At 39.3% G+C, this 20,318-nt stretch overlaps 1 protein-coding gene across 2 annotated transcripts; it reads right to left on the bottom strand.

Moving 5' to 3' along the window:
* Positions 1-3,074: 3,074 nt before the first annotated feature.
* mcm4 (minichromosome maintenance complex component 4) lies at positions 3,075-20,277 on the bottom strand. 2 transcript variants are annotated; one of them, XM_072570497.1, is made up of 17 exons: positions 20,164-20,277; positions 16,005-16,082; positions 15,248-15,415; positions 14,684-14,844; positions 14,466-14,567; positions 12,332-12,427; positions 12,132-12,227; positions 11,877-12,015; positions 11,467-11,687; positions 10,296-10,416; positions 9,843-10,102; positions 6,689-7,054; positions 6,286-6,413; positions 5,891-6,098; positions 5,565-5,793; positions 4,708-4,841; positions 3,075-3,720 (listed from the first exon to the last, which is right to left on the bottom strand). In XM_072570497.1, exons 2-17 carry the CDS (start codon positions 16,072-16,074, stop codon positions 3,628-3,630), a joined length of 2,592 nt encoding a protein of 863 aa, XP_072426598.1. In that variant the 5' UTR covers positions 16,075-16,082; positions 20,164-20,277; the 3' UTR covers positions 3,075-3,627. The 2 variants fall into 2 exon arrangements, with proteins under 2 accessions (XP_072426598.1, XP_072426599.1); XM_072570498.1 differs by lacking the exon at positions 20,164-20,277 and adding an exon at positions 19,675-20,090.
* Between the last annotated feature and the right edge of the window lie 41 nt (positions 20,278-20,318).

Below are 20,318 nucleotides of genomic sequence, written 5' to 3'. Positions count from 1 at the left end.
ACTTTGCTTTTCAATTGTCATAGCAAGACATTACGACAAAAGGATAGATGCATAGGCTAATTAATAAGACCATAAGAAGCGGAAGCAGAATTGTCCATTTGGTCCACCTAAACTGCTCCGCCATCTAGTGAGACCATGATTGATCTGATAATACCACTTTACTGCTTTATGCCAATAAGGGTTGAGTTCTTTACTGATTAAATGTCTATCTCAGCTTTTAAATACACCTAATAGACCAGCTTCAACAGCACTCGATGGTAAACTATTGCACAGAACAAGGAGGAAAAACATACTCGATATGACCCTCACCAATCTACCTGCAACAGATGTATTTTTCTATGACAGTATCATTATACAGTCCTTGAGATGAATGCCTAACTTCACATTGAGAATAACTTAGTATAACCATTCGAAATGGAACAGACTTTGAATGTTTCTCTATGTGGTGGGCCATAAGCAGCAACAAAGTCATTCTCCAACATAATCTGCAACTTGTCAAATGCCCCCATTCAATCATTCAAATGAAGGAATCAATCCTAGTTCAATGAAGAGTGTATGCTAGATCACTAGGCATACTTGAAAAAAAGGTGTCAACTGGTGAAGCCTTATGAAGACTACTTATACATCAAACAGAATAAGTGGGAAGTGACAGATAAAGTTAATTGATTCCACAACACCAGATCAGATCTAAGCTTAGTCCTGCCACATACAGTTGTCAAAGGTGGTAGAACATTAACTCGTTGGAGAAGGAGGCTCCAGAAATATCCCCCTTCACAATAATGGGAGAGTCCAATATATCAGGCAAAAGACAAGGCTGAGGTATTCACAACAATCTTCAGCCAGAAATGGATGATCCATGTTGGCCTCTTCCAGTGCTTCCTAGTATCACAGACATTAGGCTTCAGCCAATTTGATTCACTCCAAATGAAGTGAAGAAAGGAGGACTGAGGAACAAACTGATTTAGGCTTATAGTACTAAAAATTTGTACTCGAGAACTTATGACAAGCTATTCCAGTATAGCTACAACACTGGATCTACCCATAATATGGAAAATTGCCCAGGTACATCCTGTACACAAAAAACACGACATGTTAACTTGGCCAATTACTGCCCCATCTCTATTCTTGATCCTCAACAGTGGTATCATAGAATCTGCTTAGCAACAACCTGCTCACTGGCTCCCATTTTGGGTGACTCTGCTTATTAGTCTTGATTTATACATGGGCAAAAGGAATGAATTCCAGAGGTGAGATGAGAGTGACTATCGTTAAGATCAAGGCCACTTTTGACTGATGTGTGGTGTAAAGGACAAAACTGAAGTCATGGATATGGGCAAAAATATGCAATAAAAGAGGCAAAACGATTTGAGACAAGGTGGAGGGCTGGAGAGTTCAAATGACAAAGAAGATTCATGGTCCAAAGCAAAAGCAGTGGCAATGGGACAAGTTTAGAAACAACTTGCATACAATTATCATTCATTAGAGCAAATTTCCAGTAGTATCTAAAATTCTATCACCATTTACACAAGAATATAGTTACTATAAAAGGTGAATATCAGTTTTCCAATAGCAAAACTGAGTTGTATCTACCAGGAAAAACAAAATAATCTGGGTCTCCTTTCTCTGGAAAACAGAAAGCTGAGGGGTGACCTGCTAGAGGTCTTTAATAAAATTACAAATTTTCCATGTGGGCGGCACGGTGGCACAGTGGTTAGCACTACTGCCTCACAGCGTCAGAGACCCAGGTTCAATTCCTACCTCAGGCGACTGACTGTGTGGAGTTTGCACGTTCTCCCCATGTCTGCGTGGGTTTCCTCCCACAGTCCAAAGATGTGCAGGTCAGGTGAATTGGCTATGCTAAATTGCCCGTAGTGTTAGGAAAGGGGTAGATGTAGATGTAGATGTAGGTATGGGTGGGTTACGCTTCGGCGGGGCAGTGTGGACTCGTTGGGCCGAAGGGCCTGTTTCCACACTGTAAGTAATCTAATCTTAATATAGATTGGAGAATATATTGCCATTTGTGGGGAGGTTTAAAACCAGTGGTCATAAAACAAGATGGTTTGTAACTGCGAGTTGCAGTTGAGAATTGAACTTTGAACACTGCTTTTAAAAACAAGCAGAGAACAAAAGACTAAAGCTTGCTGTTGGAACTGCTTGGAAAGATAATGCAAGTTAATTACTGCTCTAAGAAAACTGCAGACGATTTGGCACCAAGCTGTTGCCAAGTTCAGGGACTGGCAGCTAGTTGCCTGTTGAATTGGTCAATCAAGAAAACTAAAGCTGACTAGCCAACCACAGAAAAATCAAAGAATTAACTGATTCGGCATGAGTTTTGGGCAAGAGGCAGTCTTGTTTTAGAAGCTTCTGGACTGGGACTGTTTTTGTTCTCTATTCTTATTGTCCAGTTATTAACTTCTTGTAACTTCTCAGAGAAAAATCCCACTCTAAGAAATGAGTCTCCAGTAGCTCTTCAGAATTCAAGTAAGATGTGCAATATATTGTCTGTAATAGAACCATCATCATGAAGTGCATGAGAAGCTGAATAAGTTCTTGTTCCTATGGTAGGGGAGTCCAAAATTACAGGGCATATGTTTAAGTTGATAGATTTAAGAGGAACCGGAGGAGCAACTCTTTCAGGCAGAGGATAGTGCATGCATATCACTACATTTGATAAAGGAGCAGTGCTTCGAAAGTTTGTGATTCCAAGAAAATGCTGTGTTTCAACAAATTAGGTTCCTGATGAAGAGCTTACGCTTGAAACATTGACTCTCCTGCTCCTTGGATGCTGCCTGACTGGCTGTGCTTTTTCAGCACCACACTCGTCGACTTTGATCTGCAGTCCTCACTTTCTCCTTCAAACTATGTTACTATTCTGTCACTGTCACTGGACCAAAGTCATGGAACTCCCTTCCATTTGACTTACTCTAAAACTTGAAAACTTTGAATTTAGATTTTCAGGTTCTAAATTTTACTAATTTCTAATGCAGCAGAGTTCATACTGGCCCCAGTCCATTTTACATATCATTTCTGCCTACAACAAATTTTCCAGCATTTATCAACAGCCAAAAGCCAAGTTTAATGTCATTTCTGTTCTCAAATTTATTAGGTGGAAAGAACATCAAATTTACAGTGCACAATAATAATGATTTAAGATTGTGAATATTTCATCTTATTTATTTGGCACAAATTAAAATCCAGCATCAGTATAAATCTAAGTTCCCTAGTAGATCTGTATCAATCTTCCAGCCATGAAGTGGGTAGCTTCCGTTATATCAAACGTATCAGGAAAAAAAAGTGAGCAAAGTTTTATTGTCAGTACAAATCAAATATTTTCACTACTTCATTAACATTGTCATCTGAATTATTTCATTTTTTGAGTCACTAAAATGGCACAATGCATGAAAAGTGTAAAATTGTAACCTGACATTTACATCCCTGGCAGTGTATTAGCTGATTGCTTTAGTTTTGAACACACTATTAAAGACATGAAGCTTGGCATTACAAAACAGAAAAACAGCTTTGAATGGGATCAGATATTTAAACAAAATGATGTGAAGTACATCTGATTGGTATATTGCTTCAGTAAAGTAAGTAAGCATTGTCTGATGAATTTCTTTCAACAGACTTTTACAGCAGTCGAACAGTTTTCCCAGTTACAGTTAAGAAGTCTTCATCTGCCAGAGCTCGGAGGGCCTCCTCAAACATATCCTTGGTAATAGCCTGCGAAAATTAAAACAATTCTAATCAGAACTCAAGCCACAAACACAGATGAACAGTAGTGAATCTTTTGTTGTAAAACCAACTGGTTTGTTGTTGTAGTCAAATTATGCTTTTAAGTCTCAGAATAACAATAATTCTTTCCCCCTGCATTGTTGTTTGTTCCTGTCCTGCAACATGGTATACCTAAAGTCTACAATTGTTGCTACTGTCACCCCCACCTACATGACAATATGATCCAAATGGAACTATTAGAACATAATACAAGCAGAGACTATGTCTTCTATGGTTGCAGAATATAGAATCAATGGCACATCTCAGGATATTGGGATAAGGATTCCTTTACTCAAAGGGTAGTGAACCTGTGGAGGCCTATTCCACAGGACACTGTAAAAGCCAAGTCGGTGAACATATATACACACACACATACCCAAGAAAAAGATAGATACATTTTAAGATTTCATAGGCATCAAAGACTATGGGGAGAAAGTAAGATAATGACACTGAGATACAAGAGAGCTAAGGTCACCCAGAATGGTGGAACAGACTTGAAGGACCAAATGGCCTACTTCTGCTACTAGTTTCCACGTTTAATGTACAAAGACTATGTTGGTGTGGACTTTATATAAATATTAGCAAATGCAAAACATTACTAATACTTTAAAGAACAGCAGAGTTGGGCCATACAGTAAGGCTAGAATTATATTCAAATAACCCAGCCATTTTTGCTCTACAATGTTAGACAATACGAGACCTTGATCAGGACTTTTGTCTTTCTACAAATTTCACAATCCATAATAGAAATCCATAGGTTTAAATATATGCCAGTTACAACACCATAAAAACAATGATCAAACAATAACATCGGAAGAGTAGAAAGATAGAAAACTGAAACAAAAGAAACTGTTAAAACTAAGACCTCAAAAGCTTCCACTTCAAACACAAGATATTCTAAAATATCATATCTTTCTATTCCATATAAAAACTTACAACATCAGATTGAGATCGCAGATCATCAAACAGTTGCTGATATTTCATAGCTGGAGTTTTGCCTTTAGATTGAATGAACTGCTTTAAGGCTTGAGCTAACTCCTCCTTGCGTTTACGTGCAGTGGCACTCATTCCTGAAACAAAATTGAAGCATGGGTTTACCATGGTATCAACTGTATGATATTGTAATAATCTTTAAAAGTGATTATATGTATAGATCTATGAAGTTTGTGTGCAAAATGTGAATATAAATGAATGCAATGTTTTCATAATTCTGAAGGTTCAGTGTAGCACAATTAGGTGAACAAATTTCTTCATTATCTAACAACAGTGCACAAAAGCCTTAATCTCAGAGAGAAAAAAACGATCAATACTTCAGTTTTACATGTCTAACATCGTCATAGCTTTTCCAATTGACACTGTCAATTTAGGGCTAAACTTTCAAGTATTGTACTTTGTACTTGACCATAAGGAACTGGTGAGTCTACCCTAACCTATCAGTTCAAAAGTGAAAACGCAGTAAGTATCATCTTTCGAAAAGATGTTAAACCATGGCCCCATTTACCTCTCGAGTGGGTTTGTAAGATCCATGCGATTATTACTTTGATGAACAGCAGATAAATTCCCCAAGACTGGATTCAAATGAGATATTAAACAATGGACAGCAATACGCTATCCAATTACATATCATGTCCCTTCAGTTTTGAAAAATAACATTCGACCACAAATACATTTTCAGTAAATTGTGAAATCTAGTCATGAACACAACTGTAGGACTAAAACTTCTATTTTCTTTCGTGTATTATATATACTGTCCCAACTTCCTAAACATGACACCCAAAATGAAAAATTATTACCTGTAGTAAGAATAGATATATCTACAATTCCAGTTCTTGGGTCAGTCGCAGACTGTTTCAGAGCTTCCCGGTGAAGGCGTTTTGCCTCTTCTACATCAATATTTTCCACTTTTTCAGAAAACCGCACTTTGGCATAAGCTTCTGCCAGACGTATCAGTGACTCCAATTGTCGGGGGTATGCTGAGACCATACCTCTACCGCTGCCAACTTTCCTCATGTCCACGTAAGCCTTGAACATTAAAGCGAGCAATAGCACAGAAAGCACTAGATGAAACGATACATTTTGAAATAAATATTTAGTAGCAAAGCAAGAACAAAGTTCTTACCTCAATCAGTGATTGACTGGCTTCCTCACTAAGTTTAGGGTGAATATAAGTGCGGCCATAGGCAATATAATCTCTGAGCATTGCCATATCCAGGTATTCTTCTTTTATTTCCTCTTCGCTTTGATAGTAAAGGGAAACCAAGTGATGGGCAAGACGTCGATCATAAGCTTCATCTTGTGGGTCCAACATAAGGAAGATCAAGTCAAATCTAGAAGTATAACCAACATGCTTACAACATTGTTACCAGCACAAAATAGATGTGATAATTCCAGGTAATATTTTACAGAAATATTTTAGTTTTATAGTAGAGAGCAATCATTGCAAAAATTCAGTAGGTGAGACAGCAACTGAAAAACACACTTAGCATTTTAAGTCTATGACTTAATTTATCCTACCTGGACAGCAATGTATGTGGAAGCTGGATATTTTCTATAGTTGTTTTTTTGGGATTCCACTGTGACTCCACTGGGTTTGCAGCTGCTAGGATAGACGTGCGGGCATTCAGTTGACAAATAATTCCAGCCTAAAAGGTACAGTTTGAAGGATTTAATTTAGAAGAAAACATTTCAGAACTGCCCAAATATCAAGAAGGCAATTTGTACAGAGTAGTTTTATTTCATTTTCGCACAAAAACAGAGGGAAAATAACTGATTTATAACTAAACAGAAGCAAGGACCATACAATGTAGAAAGATAGAACCATGTCTATTCATTGAACTCACATTTTCACATGCTGGTTGCATATTTATTTCACCTCTGACTGCTAACTTTGAACAAAATTGTAAAAAAAAATTCTTACTTTTGCAATGGAAAGGGTTTGCTGCTCCATAACTTCATGCAACACAGATCTTGTGCTGTCATTCATTTTATCAAACTCGTCGATACAGCAGATACCATTGTCACTAAGAACAAGGGCACCAGTCTGCAAGACCAGTTGTCGTGTCTCAGGATCCTTGGTTACATAGGCAGTTAGACCGACAGCGCTGGAGCCTTTACCAGAAGTATATTGACCTCTGGGCACCAGGTTGTACACATACTGAAGCAATTGTGATTTACTGGTACCAGGATCACCACACAGTAGGATGTTGATCTCTGCACGGAAATTGCCACGGCCAGTGTGACTGAAATCTTTGCGTGTACCACCAAATAACTGCAGTAAGATACCCTAGCACAAAATACAAAAAACAATTTTAACAAAATGTAAACTTTTAGAGTCATAGAGATGTACAGCATGGAAACAGACCCTCCGGTCCAATCCGTCCACGCCGAACAGATATCCCAACCCAATCTTGTCCCACCTGCCAGCGCCTGGCCCATATCCCTCCAAACCCTTCCTATTCATATACCCATCCAAATGCCTCTTAAATGTTGCAACTGTACCAGCCTCCACCACATCCTCTGGCAGCTCATTCATACACGTACCACACTCTGTGTGAAAATGTTGCCCCTGAGGTCTCTTTTATATCTTTCCCCTCTCACCCTAAACCTAGTTCTGGACTCCCCGACTCCAGGGAAAAGACTTTGTCTATTTATCCTATCATGCCTCTCATAATTTTGTAAGCCTCTATAAGGTCACCCCTCAGCCTCTGACGCTCAGGGAAAACAGCCCCGGCCGGTTCAGTCTCTCCCGAGAGCTCAAATCCTCCAACCCTGGCAACATCCTTGTAAATCTTATCTGAACCCTTTCAAGTTTCACATCTTTCTGATAGGAAGGAGACCAGAATTGCACGCAATATTCCAACAGTGGCCTAACCAATGTCCTGTACAGCTGCAACATGACCTCCCAACTCCTATACTCAATACTCTGACCATTAAAAGAAAGCATACCAAACGCCTTCTTCACTATCCTATCTACCTGCGACTCCATTTTCAAGGAGCTATGAAACTGAATTCCAAGATCTCTTTGTTCAGCAACACTCCCTAGGACCTTACCATTAAGTGTATAAGTCCTGCTGAGATTTGCTTTCCCAAAATGCAGCACCTCGCATTTATCCGAATTAAACTCCATCTGCCACTTTTCAGCCCATTGGCCCATCTGGTCCGGATGCTGTTGTAATCTGAGGTAACCCTCTTTGCTGTTCACTACACCTCCAATTTTGGTGTCATCTGCAAACTTACTAACTGTACCTCTTATGCTCGCATCCAAATCATTTATGTAAATGACAAAAAGTAGAGGGCCCAGCACCGATCCTTGTGGCACTGCACTGGTCACAGGCCTCCAGTCTGAAAAACAACCCTCAACCACCACCCTCTGTCTTCTACCTTTGAGCCAGTTCTGTATCCAAATGGCTAGTTCTCCCCGTATTCCATGAGATCTAACCTTGCTAATCAGTCTCCCATGGGGAACCTTGTCGAACGCCTTACTGACGTCCATATAGATTACATCTACTGCTCTGCCCTCATCAATCTTCTTTGTTACTTCTTCAAAAAACTCATTACATGAAGTTATCATTAGATGCACAACACTATGTACAAGGATGAAATAACTGACCTAAGATATGTTGGTATTTTATTCAAAGAATGCAGGGTAGACCTAAACTATAACCAAGTTGTGGGGTGATTCTGGAAACTCAAATATCTAGTGCCACGAAATAATGGGAAACATACAAGACACCATGACAATTTTCTAAGTTCACAATGTCCTGACAGAAATGGAGTGGAGATTTTGACTATTGCATTGGATTAAAAAAAACTTTACAAAATAAAACTAACCCAGAGTTGATGTTTGCCAATATTTATAGCTCCTAGAGTAATTGAATGCTGAACGTGTAGAAAAAGGGGAGTTGGGGAGTAAGGAGAATGGAAATGTAGCATAAATGTACTTTCAAATTTATTCACGACATAAATAAACAAAGAGTAAATAGCGATGATTTCCACTTGCTGACTGTGGGAACTTGCTATGTGATAATGAGGGTTTTAAAAGTGCTCAGTTGGCTGTATTGCAGTATAAGATGCCTACAGAATGTTCAAAGAACTGCATGAATTCAGTTCGTAGATCCCAGCAGCAATGGGTTAATTAGTTGTGAGCACAAAACCAGTAATTGTTTTACTGTAGTAAGCACATACATACATAAAGTCACCTTTGAAATGCAACGCATGGAGAAAGTTCGACAATAAGAAAGGCAAATGGGCCCAGAAGTTCTAGTCAGGTGTTTAAATATCATTTCTGACCTTGACTAGATTAAAAAAAGCTTGTTTATATTTGAATCATTTCTTTACTGGAGATAGGGACCGATTATAAATCTGACCAGGAATCCTTGAATCTAGCAGTGAAGAGGATCATTGTAGAAAACCACTTCGCTTTCTACAGCACTGAGAGCTATATTATGAAATTTAAATGTCCAGCAGACACTATGAAAGCTGCAATGAAAGGGTCAGAATGAAAGTTGTGTGGGAACAGGGTAAGGGGGACCTGGAAGTAGAAAGGCAAGTACATGAGGGATTAGGGTACCACGTTCTAAGGGGAGTTAAATGAATGATTACTTAGTATCGATCAGGTGGTTGAGAGAATTCAGATGAGTTGTAGAGAGATGTCACACTGAGGGTTTGTGTGGTGGGGGTTGGGGATAGAGAAGCTGCTTGTCAATAGCCAGTCGAGTTTCACTTCAACAATTAACTGTGAGTTGGAATAGGTTTTTAAGCCTCTAACTGTTCCTTGGTTACTATTATTTTTGAAGTGAGTTGGAACTTCTGAATTCTCAGATTTTAAAGGGGTTTTTTTTGAAGGATTCCAGATGTAGTGGAATTGTGCGACAGAACTTTCAATTTCTCAGTTAATTCCCACAGAGTTAGTTGCATTGAGGTATCCGAATGGTCCCAAGGCACAGCCGCCTCCAAGCATGAAGAAACGGTTACTTGGGTCATTGAAATGTCTTGGCCATGTTGCTTTAAAGTTGTTATGAATGTCATAAAAAAGGACATTATAAAGATATGTTCAAAGAGCTACAGTATACCTTTTTGATATCTTCATGCTCATAAATACTAGGAGCCAAAGCAGCTGAAAGTCGTTCATAGATGTCAGGCTTCTTAGAAAGTTCTTTCAGCATTTCAGCACGCTCCTCTGTGAACAGTTTCTGTTCCTTTTCTTCTTCAAGTCTATGAAGTCGTTTCTCATCAGTCTTGTGAAAGTGAATAACGTCAATATGAGTCTTATACACTGATTTCACATTGCTAACTCTGGGACTCACACGGATAGGTACAGCTCTGTAGATACCTGGATAAAGGAAAAAAAATTCACACGTAAAGTCCTCCAGATCTTCTTAAAAGGTAAATCATCAGCTACCCATTCAATGTGTTTGAAAACGCAGGTTTGATTTTACATCTCGAAATTAAGTTACATTTGTTGTTTTAACCCCTTAAATAATGTCCAACAGATTAAGTTTCACTGTGCTCAATCAGAGTAAGACCTGTGACATTCACTCGATCTCCAGGCTGCACTTTGTCCACTAGGTCATTGTGAGCGAAAAGTATAACTGTATGTGGTGTCTGTCCTGCAGGCATGTCTTCAGGGGACTCCTGCAACTTAACCTGCAACATTATAAAAGAAAGGCAAAATTAGTTTATTAGACCAGCAATGGCAGCTGCACAGTTGTATTTCTGAAGTAAACACAGCTGGTATATCTGAAGCAATCATCTTTTGTTTTACTTGATCTAAAGCTCCTCTACTTTATATGTTATGCTGAAAAATGTGTTGCTGGAAAAGCGCAGCAGGTCAGGCAGCATCCAAGGAACAGGAGAATTGACGTTTCGGGCATAAGCCCTTCTTCAGGAAGGGCTTTCCTGAAGAAGGGCTTATGCCCGAAACGTCGATTCTCCTGTTCCTTGGATGCTGCCTGACCTGCTGCACTTTTCCAGCAACACATTTTTCAGCTCTGATCTCCAGTATCTGCAGTCCTCACTTTCTCCTCTATATGTTATGCTATCACCTGCCCCAAAACTACCTTCAACATTGAATCAGTTATTATGTTTATCATTAGTAGACCTAGATGATTAGTTCTGCAGGGAAGTATGCAGCCTATTGTTCAACATATTGTTGATTGCAGTCAAGTGTGCACAATTATCATGTGGGCTTAATTTGTACCACAGAATAATGAAAATAAGAGTTGAGTTAATTCCATGATACTGTCTTGACTGTTATCAATTGTCCAATACTTAAGAGTCATAGAGCTGTACAGCACAGAAACAAACCCTTTGGTCCATCCTGACCAGATATCCTAAACTGATCTCATCTCATCTGCCAGCATTTGGCCCATATCCCTCTAAACCTTGCCTATTCATATATCAATGCAGGTACCTTTTAAATGTTGTAATTGTACCACCCCCCACTACTTCCTGGGGCAGCTCATTGCATACACGCACTACCCTTGCGTGAAAAAGTTACCCTTAGGTCCCTTTTATATCTTTGCCCTCTCATTTTGGACTCCACTACCCTGGGAAAAAGACATTGGCTGTTCACCTCATGATTGATGATTGGAAGTACTGCTTTGCAGTTAGGGGAAAAGACTCAGTTGCAACCCAATTATTTAGCAGTAATTGTACACCTGCATTCAAGGATGCTTGCATTTCTGAAGAACATACCATCTGTTTATCTGAAAATACAGAACGGTTGTGGATCAGAGCCATACTGTGTGTGGTGTTGCAGTTCTTGCACACAGATGGTTCAGCAATCCGTCCACGATCAACTTCCACCCTTGTGCAAAAAGCACACACTTGACAGCTGAAGAATGCTTCTTGCATCTCAGGAATCAATTGAGAAGTTCTGATCACCATGCCACTGACTGTAATTAATTGATCAATATCTGCAAGGAAAAGACCAAACAATATTTTGCATTATTTTAAACTTAGACCAGGAAGAAAAATTCTGATTTTCAAAACTTTCTTGCAGATGCCTTTCAAAAAATTTAAAATTGTTCAAGCGAACATTAACATAAAATAAAAGAGATTTACAAACTAAATCCAGTTTGTTTTAGTTTAGCAGCAAAACTTACCTTCTGGATTCAGACTTCTCATATTTTTGGTTCTCAAAGCATTGTATGGTCGCACTTGGATTTGATGCTCCAGTAGAGAATCAGGGAATCGCTCAAAGAAAAGCTCATTGACAGCCATATCAAAAGTGGGAATCACTTCCTAAATATTTTAAAGATATTAATTAGCTTCAAAGCATCAACTAACATATTTTAAAGTTTTCAACTTTTTAAAACCGATGATTCTGAAGTAATTATTTTCCATATAATGTACATTACCTGTGGATAACAAATCAGCTGCCTGTATAATTCAGGATCAAATGTTCTTAAATGAGAAGAGTTCACATTCAGAAATGGTTCTCCCACCAAGTTCATCTACAATAAAAGCACAAAGTCAATTTCATGCAGTGCTACAAGATTTATGTTGGGGAAAAAAAAGTAATAGGTAAATAAGCAAGTGTGGTAAAGATATACAATACCTCTGCAAGTCGTTGCATGTAAAGTGGTTCATTTATGTCTATGCCTGCAACTTCCTCTTCTTTAGCAGAAGGATCAATAAACCGCTGAAGGAACCTCTGAAAAACAGTACAAAGGATTACTTTATCATTTGGATTATTATGGAAACAGCACATCTCAACACTCATTTAATTCTGCCACCTTATCAATCTAAACTGAACAATTGCTGACTGATTATTTTACTCTTCACCATTTACTTCTTTACTCTTCGAGTACTAGGGGTCATGCTTTTAAGGGGAGGAGGGGAGAAGTTTCAGGGAGATATTTACTCAGAGGATGGTGGGTGCCAGCGGAGGTGGTAGGGGTCGGCACGATAGTGTCATTTAAGATGTACCTAGGCAGATATATGAATGAGCAGGGAGCAAGGATACAGATCCCTCTGTACTAGATAGAGGATCTGGATCGGCGCAGGCTTGGAGGGCCAAAGGACCCGTTTCTGTGATATAATTTTATTTGTTCTTGTTCTTTGTGCCATCAGCAAAATCGTAGAAGGAACTGTCATCAGGTCTATCAAGTAGTATTTATATAGCAGGATCCACTAGATTTCTGATCTCATGACAGCTATGGTCCAAACATGCTCAACAAAAGCTGAATTTCAGAGGTGAGGCACGAATGACTGTTCTTGACAGCAAAGCTGCATTTGACCAATTATGGCATCAAGGAGCCCAAGGTGAACTAGACTCAACGGGAATCAGGGGAATCTCCAATGGTGGAGCCGTACCTACTCAACGGAAAATGGTTGTTATTGTTGCAGGTCAGTCATCTCAGCTTCAGGACATCTCTGCAGCAGTTCCTCAAGGTAATCTCTTAGGCGCAACCATCTTCTGCTAATTCATCAACCATTTTCAATCCATCTGAAGGTTAGAGGTGGGGATTTTCATTGATGTTTGCACATGATTCCTCAAATACTGAAACAGTCCAGGACTATATGCAGCAAGACTTGAACAATATCCAGGCTTGAGGTGGTAAGTGTCAGTAACACTGTGCTACACAATTGCAAGTAAGAGGGAATCTAGTTGTCATCCTTGACATTCAATGGTATTAACATCTCTCAAAATTCCATTATCAATATTCTGGGGGTTCCAAAGACCAGAAACTGAACTGGACCAGTAATTTGGATACTGTGGTTGCAAAACCAAGTCAAAGGCTGTTGCAAATACCGTAGAAGGAACTGTCATCTTCTAATTTCCCAAAGTCTATCCTATGATCTACAGGGCACAAGGAGTTTGATGGAATACTTTTCACTGCCTAAAGAAAATTCAGCTCCAACATTTGAGAGAAAGCAACCTACTTGATTAGGATCCTATCTGTCATCTTGCATATTCACCATGTACCCATTGTCAATAACACACTTGTTCACTAATTTTCTTTTCATTAGATTAGGTTAGATTCCCTACACTGGGGAAACAGGCCCTTCTGCCCAACAAGTCCACACAGACCCATTACCCTACTGCCGACTAATGCACCTATCACTATGGGCGATTTAGCCTGGCCAATTCATCTGACCTGCACATCTTTGGACTGTGGGAGGAAACCAGAGCACCCAGAGGAAACCCACGCAGACACGAAGAATGTACAAACTCCACGCAGACAGTCGCCTGAGGCTGGAATTTTGGGGAGGAAAATCTGTTGTCTTCACCTGGTGTAGCCTTATTCGACTCCAGATCCACAGCAACGTAGCTGACTCTGAACTGACCTCTGAAATGTCGAGAGAGCCAATGATTTCAAGAGCAATGAAAGCTGGAAGCTCTCATCCCGTACAAGAATAAAGAGTAAAGGAAAAATAAAAAATCAAGTGCTTTATTTTGTCACAAAAGGCCAGATGTGCTCCATATATTCTTGACATTTATCTTGGTTTAAGGAAGTTATTGAATTCTCAGTCTGAATGGCAAGCTTAGAGACCTGTGTGTGCATGCACGGTTTATCTAAAGGTTGTTGATTCATTTCAATAATGCCATTTTGCAACAAGCAGAGCATAATGAAGCATTGTCTCCGAATGAGTTCAGAAGAAGAACAGCTATTTTAAGAATAAATGCAAACAGTGTGTTTGCAAAGTGTGTCGGCAAAAATAAACCAATAATTTTTTTTGAAACTGACCTGGAACTTTTCTTTGCATGCAGTTACATTGACATCTGTTCCCCAGATTACTAACTTCTGACCAAGGGATTGCTCACTGGTCACAACGTCATCTGCTGAAGGCTGTAAGAGATCAAACGCTTAAGGATAATTGTTAACAATAAATTTACTTCTTAAAAATAAAATACATACATATAAATGAATTCACAGATAACTGATGAATCTGCTTAACTTCCTACCTGGTCTGCATGCAAATCAACCTGACGGACTTTACGTGCAGACCCAAGATCAGGACGCTGGCGTATAGGTGTCCCCCGTACACCACTCCGGGGTGTGCCTTCAACTCTAGAGCTTGGCGTGCCATAGGTCAAAGGTGAGCTTATGTCAAAATCACTGGCAGCTGGGGGACAACAAAATATTTTGTCAGCTACTCCAAGAAAGTGACTAAATACACAAGCAAACACGTACTTTTTAAAATATATTCTGGTATAGACCAGGTTAAAACGCATCAAATGCACCAACTCCATTTTCAAACAATAATACACCAAAAGCTAGAGTCAATGCAATAAGATTAGCATTCAGCCTCACAAAACAGAATTTATCAGAAAAAGATTGAATGCAAAACGTACAGATGCTTAAAGTAAAACTGATGCTTATTTGGTGGTACATTCACACCATCCTCTGTTCTGAGTGGGTAACAAAACAAGAACACAACATCTACTACGACTGTTGCAGACATAGTCCACACTCTTGTTAAGTATTTGAATTGTTGGCAAGTTTACACTACATGAAAAACAACAAACCTGAATGGCGTGACCGTGCTGGGCTAGATAAGAAGGATGATTCCTGCACACGTAGGCTCTGAGCATCTGCTGCTGGAGAGGTTGGCATTGGCTGCAGATCCCCAGTGGAGGTTGACTCATCCAACCGTTGTCTTTGTGATGGTGGAGAATGTACTCCATCACTACGAGCTGATTAAAAGTTGCCATTAATATCAAACCCATTTTAGCATTCTCCATAACGCTTTATCGAAAATACAAGTAACATAATTCGAGCTCCCGTATGACATAAACAATAAAAAAGGCAAGGTTTTCAGAGTTCAAATCAGCAGTACCATAACTTGTTATTTGCTTAGACATTAAATATTTTACAGAACTGTAATGTAATACAAGATAGACAGTTTATCTTGAGGAACCTCTAATATGTTTGAGATATCAAGTTATTAGAAATAAATAATTCTTGCCTCTTGTCCAGCTAGTAACCATCATTAACATAATATCTGTATATCAGTATTCCATGAAACATTATCTTGAAATAAATGCGGATGTGGTAAACTAGCTAATTTGCTGTTTTACATATTTTAATGAAATTGCCATCTCAATGTTCACATGTTTATCTAAACTGAACTAAAATATTTAAACTACTTTTGTTCAAAAACAATAACTAAAACTGTGGATGTATCAGTAGGCTATTTTGTACCCAATAAAATAGAATGGCTTGGAGGAAATTTGCCATAGCTTGAATAGATCCTAATTTACATTTACGCTTCAGTGAACTTACATGTGGGGGTATTATTGCCCCTTCCACGCTTCCCCCCTTTACGACTTGGTGTCGATGTTGGTGAAGACATCTTTATCACTAGGAACAGAAAAAAATACACAAACATTTACTGCTGAATTCAACATAAACATGTTTATGATAGAAATGATCAAAATACTTATGCCATCTTATGAACACTCTTAACACAAATTCCATGTTAACGTAATGAATTTGTCATCCATGAGACATTCCATTTCTCAATTCTTCCAACAGAAGAAAAATGAAAAACACTGTTACTTGCTGTTATTTGAACATACTCACCATTCTGTCCTCCAAGACTACCAAGCTATAACAACAGGCCTATTGATTTTTTTAAACATCCCTCAGATTTTATTAAAGAGGAACAGTTATGCTTATAGAGATTTGCAGACTACTTAAATAATTTGAAGCCGTACAGAAGTGAAGTACAACAGATAATCTCTCAGTACAGCTTATACATTATCTGAAGTTGTGAATGTAATGTTAAAAAGCTAATGTGGTCATTCTCTTCAGCTGCTTGAGAAACAAGGACATTGAAACATTGGAAAGTAGCTCCACAAAAAGTATTTCCACAGCTGAAATTCTGAAGAGTTGAGAAATATGGAAGCTTGAGAATGCAAGTGGAGCAACTGAACACTGCTCTAACACCAGTATGCAAGCTAGTTGACAACATAGAAAAAGTTCACCGTAAATACTCTTTTAAACTATGACAATAATCTAAGCTCAAGCTAGTAAAAAGGGAACATGAGGGCTTTTCCCAGGAGATTCCTTAAACAAAAATTCATCGACTTGTGCAAGGTTATTTATGGAGAAAGTGAGGACTGCAGATGCTGGAGATCAGAGCTGAAAATGTGTTGCTGGAAAAGCGCAGCAGGTCAGGCAGCATCCAAGGAGCAGGAGAATCGACGTTTCAGGCATTCCTGAAGAAGGGCTCATGCCCGAAACGTCGATTCCCCTGATCCTTGGATGCTGCCTGACCTGCTGCGCTTTTCCAGCAACACATTTTCAGCAAGGTTATTTATGGTCAGTGAAATGGAAGAACAACACCATAAAGTGGAGGCATAGAGGTCAGTCATTCAGCTCATTGAACCTCTACAGCACTCTTCAATACAGAATTCCAGATTCACTACCTGCTGGAAGAAGAAAATCCTCCTCTGTACTCTAATTGAGCAACCCCTTATTCTAACATTATTGCCCCTGGTCTTCGACGATAGAAATAAAGAGATTAAGTGCTCCGTTACAAGAGTGCTAAGACTGTGAATTTGTGAAAGGGAGAGTGATTTAAGGTTTAATCTTGCCAAAAATAGCTTGCCAGCACTCTAGCATTTTACTTATTGCTTCTGCTGCGGAGCAGGTGAGCATTTCTACTGTGTATTTTTAAAAGTAAAAATTGGTCTTTAGATTATGAGGGTTTAGATTAGAAGGAATAAGGCAAGGTCCAAAGCATGTATTTAATATTCTTTGACCCAGAGAAAACGAGCATAAAGACAGCAATCTAAGGACAAGTCATGATAAGGTGGGATGTTCCTCCTGTGCCATGTGTAACATCAGGGACACTTCCAGTGTGCGGGGTGACCATGTGTAGGATGTGTATCCAGCTGCAGCTAGTGGAAATTTGCAGTTTGGATCTAGAGCAACACCTTGGGTATCTGAAAAGCTGAGATATAGTGATAACACATACAATGAGGTGGTCACACCTTATGTAAAGAGTGCAGAAGCAGAAAATCAATGTGAGATCACCAATCAGACTAAAAAACACCATGCAGTTTGTGTCGGAGTACCTTGGGACTACTTCTGTCGAACAAATTGCGGATAGTGTTGGGGGAGAAAGATTTTCAGTGGAATGCAGTGACCGCTAAGTCAATGACAACAGAATTGGGTAAAAAAACAAGGAAATGACAGATCAATTGAACAACTATTTTAATTGTGTTTGCACTGAAGACAACACAAATAATGATCCAGAAATTGGATGCAGTGCATTTCAATATTCCTATATAAAAGGCTGATGTATGTAATCAAAGTACATGAGGTTTGTGGTAATATACTGAAGTGGAATTAGAGTTGGTTAGCATGCAGGAAATAGTAGGAATAAATGGGTTGGTTTTGGAGTGAAAGGCAGTGACAAAAGAAGACACTACAGTTATCAATGTTGGGCCTTAACTATGCAAGACATGTATCAACAATTTGGGTGAAAGAATCATGTTGCGACTGTACAGGACATTGGTTAGGCCACCTTTGCAATTCTAGTCTCCCTCGTATAGAAGAATGTTGTGAAACTTGAAAGGGTTCAGAAAATATTTACAGTGATGTTTCCAGGGTTGAAGGGTTTGAGCTATAGGGAGAGGCTGAAAGGTCTGAGGCTGTTTTCCCTGAAACGTCAGAGGCTGAGGGATGACCTTTTAGAGATTTATAAAATCATGAGGGGTATGGATAGCGTAAAATGACAAGATCTTTCCCCTAGGTTGGGGGAGCCCAGAACTCGGGCATAAGTTTAGGATGAGGAGGAAAGGTTTAAGAACCAAAGGGGCAACTTTGTCACGCAAAGACTGGGTGTGTGTAGGGAATGAGCTGCCAGACGAAGTGGAGGAGGCTGGTACAATGACAACATTTAAAAGTCACCTGGATGGGTAGATGAGTAGGGAAAGTTTACCGGGATATGGGCCAAGTGCTGGCAAATGGAACTGGATTAATTTAGGAGATCTAGTCAGCATGGTCAAGTTGGACTGACCGCTCTGTTTCCATGCTGTACATCTCTATGACTAATATAGCCTAGTTTACCGACAACGTAAAAACTAGGTGAGATTGCAAGTGCTGAGGTCGATGGATAGAGCCTTCAGGGCAATTTAGACAAGTTGAGTGAATGGCCAAATGCATGGAAGATGTGGTATTAAATGAATGAGCGTGAAGTTGTCCACTTTTGTCAGAAAAACAATTGAAAATATTACTTAAATGATACGTGAGGAAGAGCTAACATAAAAGGGGATCTTGGTATCCTTGTTCACTGGTGATTCAGGTACAGCAAACAGTTACAAAGGCAAATATGATGTTGGTTTTACTGCAAGATGATGAGCATCCAGGAGCAAGGAAGTGTAACTGTAGCTGTACAAGGCCTCAGTGAGACCAGTTGGATTAGCTGTGCAATTTTAGTCTCTTTGCCTAAGAATATAATTGCCTGGGGGAATACAGTTAAGGTTCACCAGTTTGATTTCCTGCCAGGACAGGTATGTTGTATGAGGAGAGTATGGGGGTCAGGTGGGTCCATATTCATTACAGTTCAGAAGAAATGAGAGGGGTACAAATTTCACATGGGGCTAAATAGACCAGATGCAAGAATGACATTTCCCCAGATCAGGGCATTCTGAACAAAAAGTCAGTTTCACGGTAGTGTATGGGGCAATTTTGCACTGATATGAGGAGAAATTTCTTTATTCAGAGCTCTACCAAAGACAATGGAGACCAAGTCACTTAATAAGTTTTAAGAAATAGATTTCCTAGAGGTTAAAAGTATCGGGGTACAGGGAAAGAGGAAAAGTATGATGTTGGTAGCATCAGTGATGGTCATTTTGAAAAGTATAAACGGGTTTGACGGGCTGAATAAGGTATTTCAGTTCGTATTTTCTCGGCTTGTTTGGTAAAATAATTAGTTGCATACCTGGATAGTTTGATGATAGCTAAAGTAACGCTCGCTTGTGATCATGGAAACAATCTGTTTTCGCTTTCAAGAGTTTGGTCGGAGCGAACAAGGAAACCAAGATCTTCTGGACGCAATAAATCGATCAAAAACACGATTTCAAATAAACCTTTAAAACATTATTTAAGTAATATCGTTTTTGCTACTTGCGATACTGTCCTTTACTCTTGCGTCGAAAATGTCGCTTGAAATAAAGCATCAGATGCGAAATTGGAGTTTTTTAAAAAAATTAAGTTAAATCCGTCCATGCGGATGCAATATTAACCGGCTGGCCTGAGAGGAGGCTGTATAATGTTCACTGAGCACGGATCTGATCCGACAGGCTGAAATTTTAAAATTTCAATTTATTTTCACGGTCGAGCACAAAGACAACACGGCAAACACACCATAGCCTCGTAATATTATGAACATTTTAGAACGTGAGTTATTTGCTAATACACTGAATCCCACCTGAAAGCTCTCCCTCTTCACTCTGCACACGACTTTTCCCGCCAAGGCTATCAGCTGACCACCAATCCGCGCGCTTCGCCCGATTCGGAAGGATCTACCCCAAAAGAATCATGGGGGTGGAAGAAAGAATAAGGAAGGGGAAACAAAAAAGCTGG

Source organism: Chiloscyllium punctatum, chromosome 5 (assembly GCF_047496795.1).
Source record: "Chiloscyllium punctatum isolate Juve2018m chromosome 5, sChiPun1.3, whole genome shotgun sequence".
Classification (NCBI taxonomy): domain Eukaryota; kingdom Metazoa; phylum Chordata; class Chondrichthyes; order Orectolobiformes; family Hemiscylliidae; genus Chiloscyllium; species Chiloscyllium punctatum.
The sequence above is the reverse complement of the archived record's forward strand: the minus strand, read 5'-3'. Positions and strand labels throughout refer to the sequence as shown.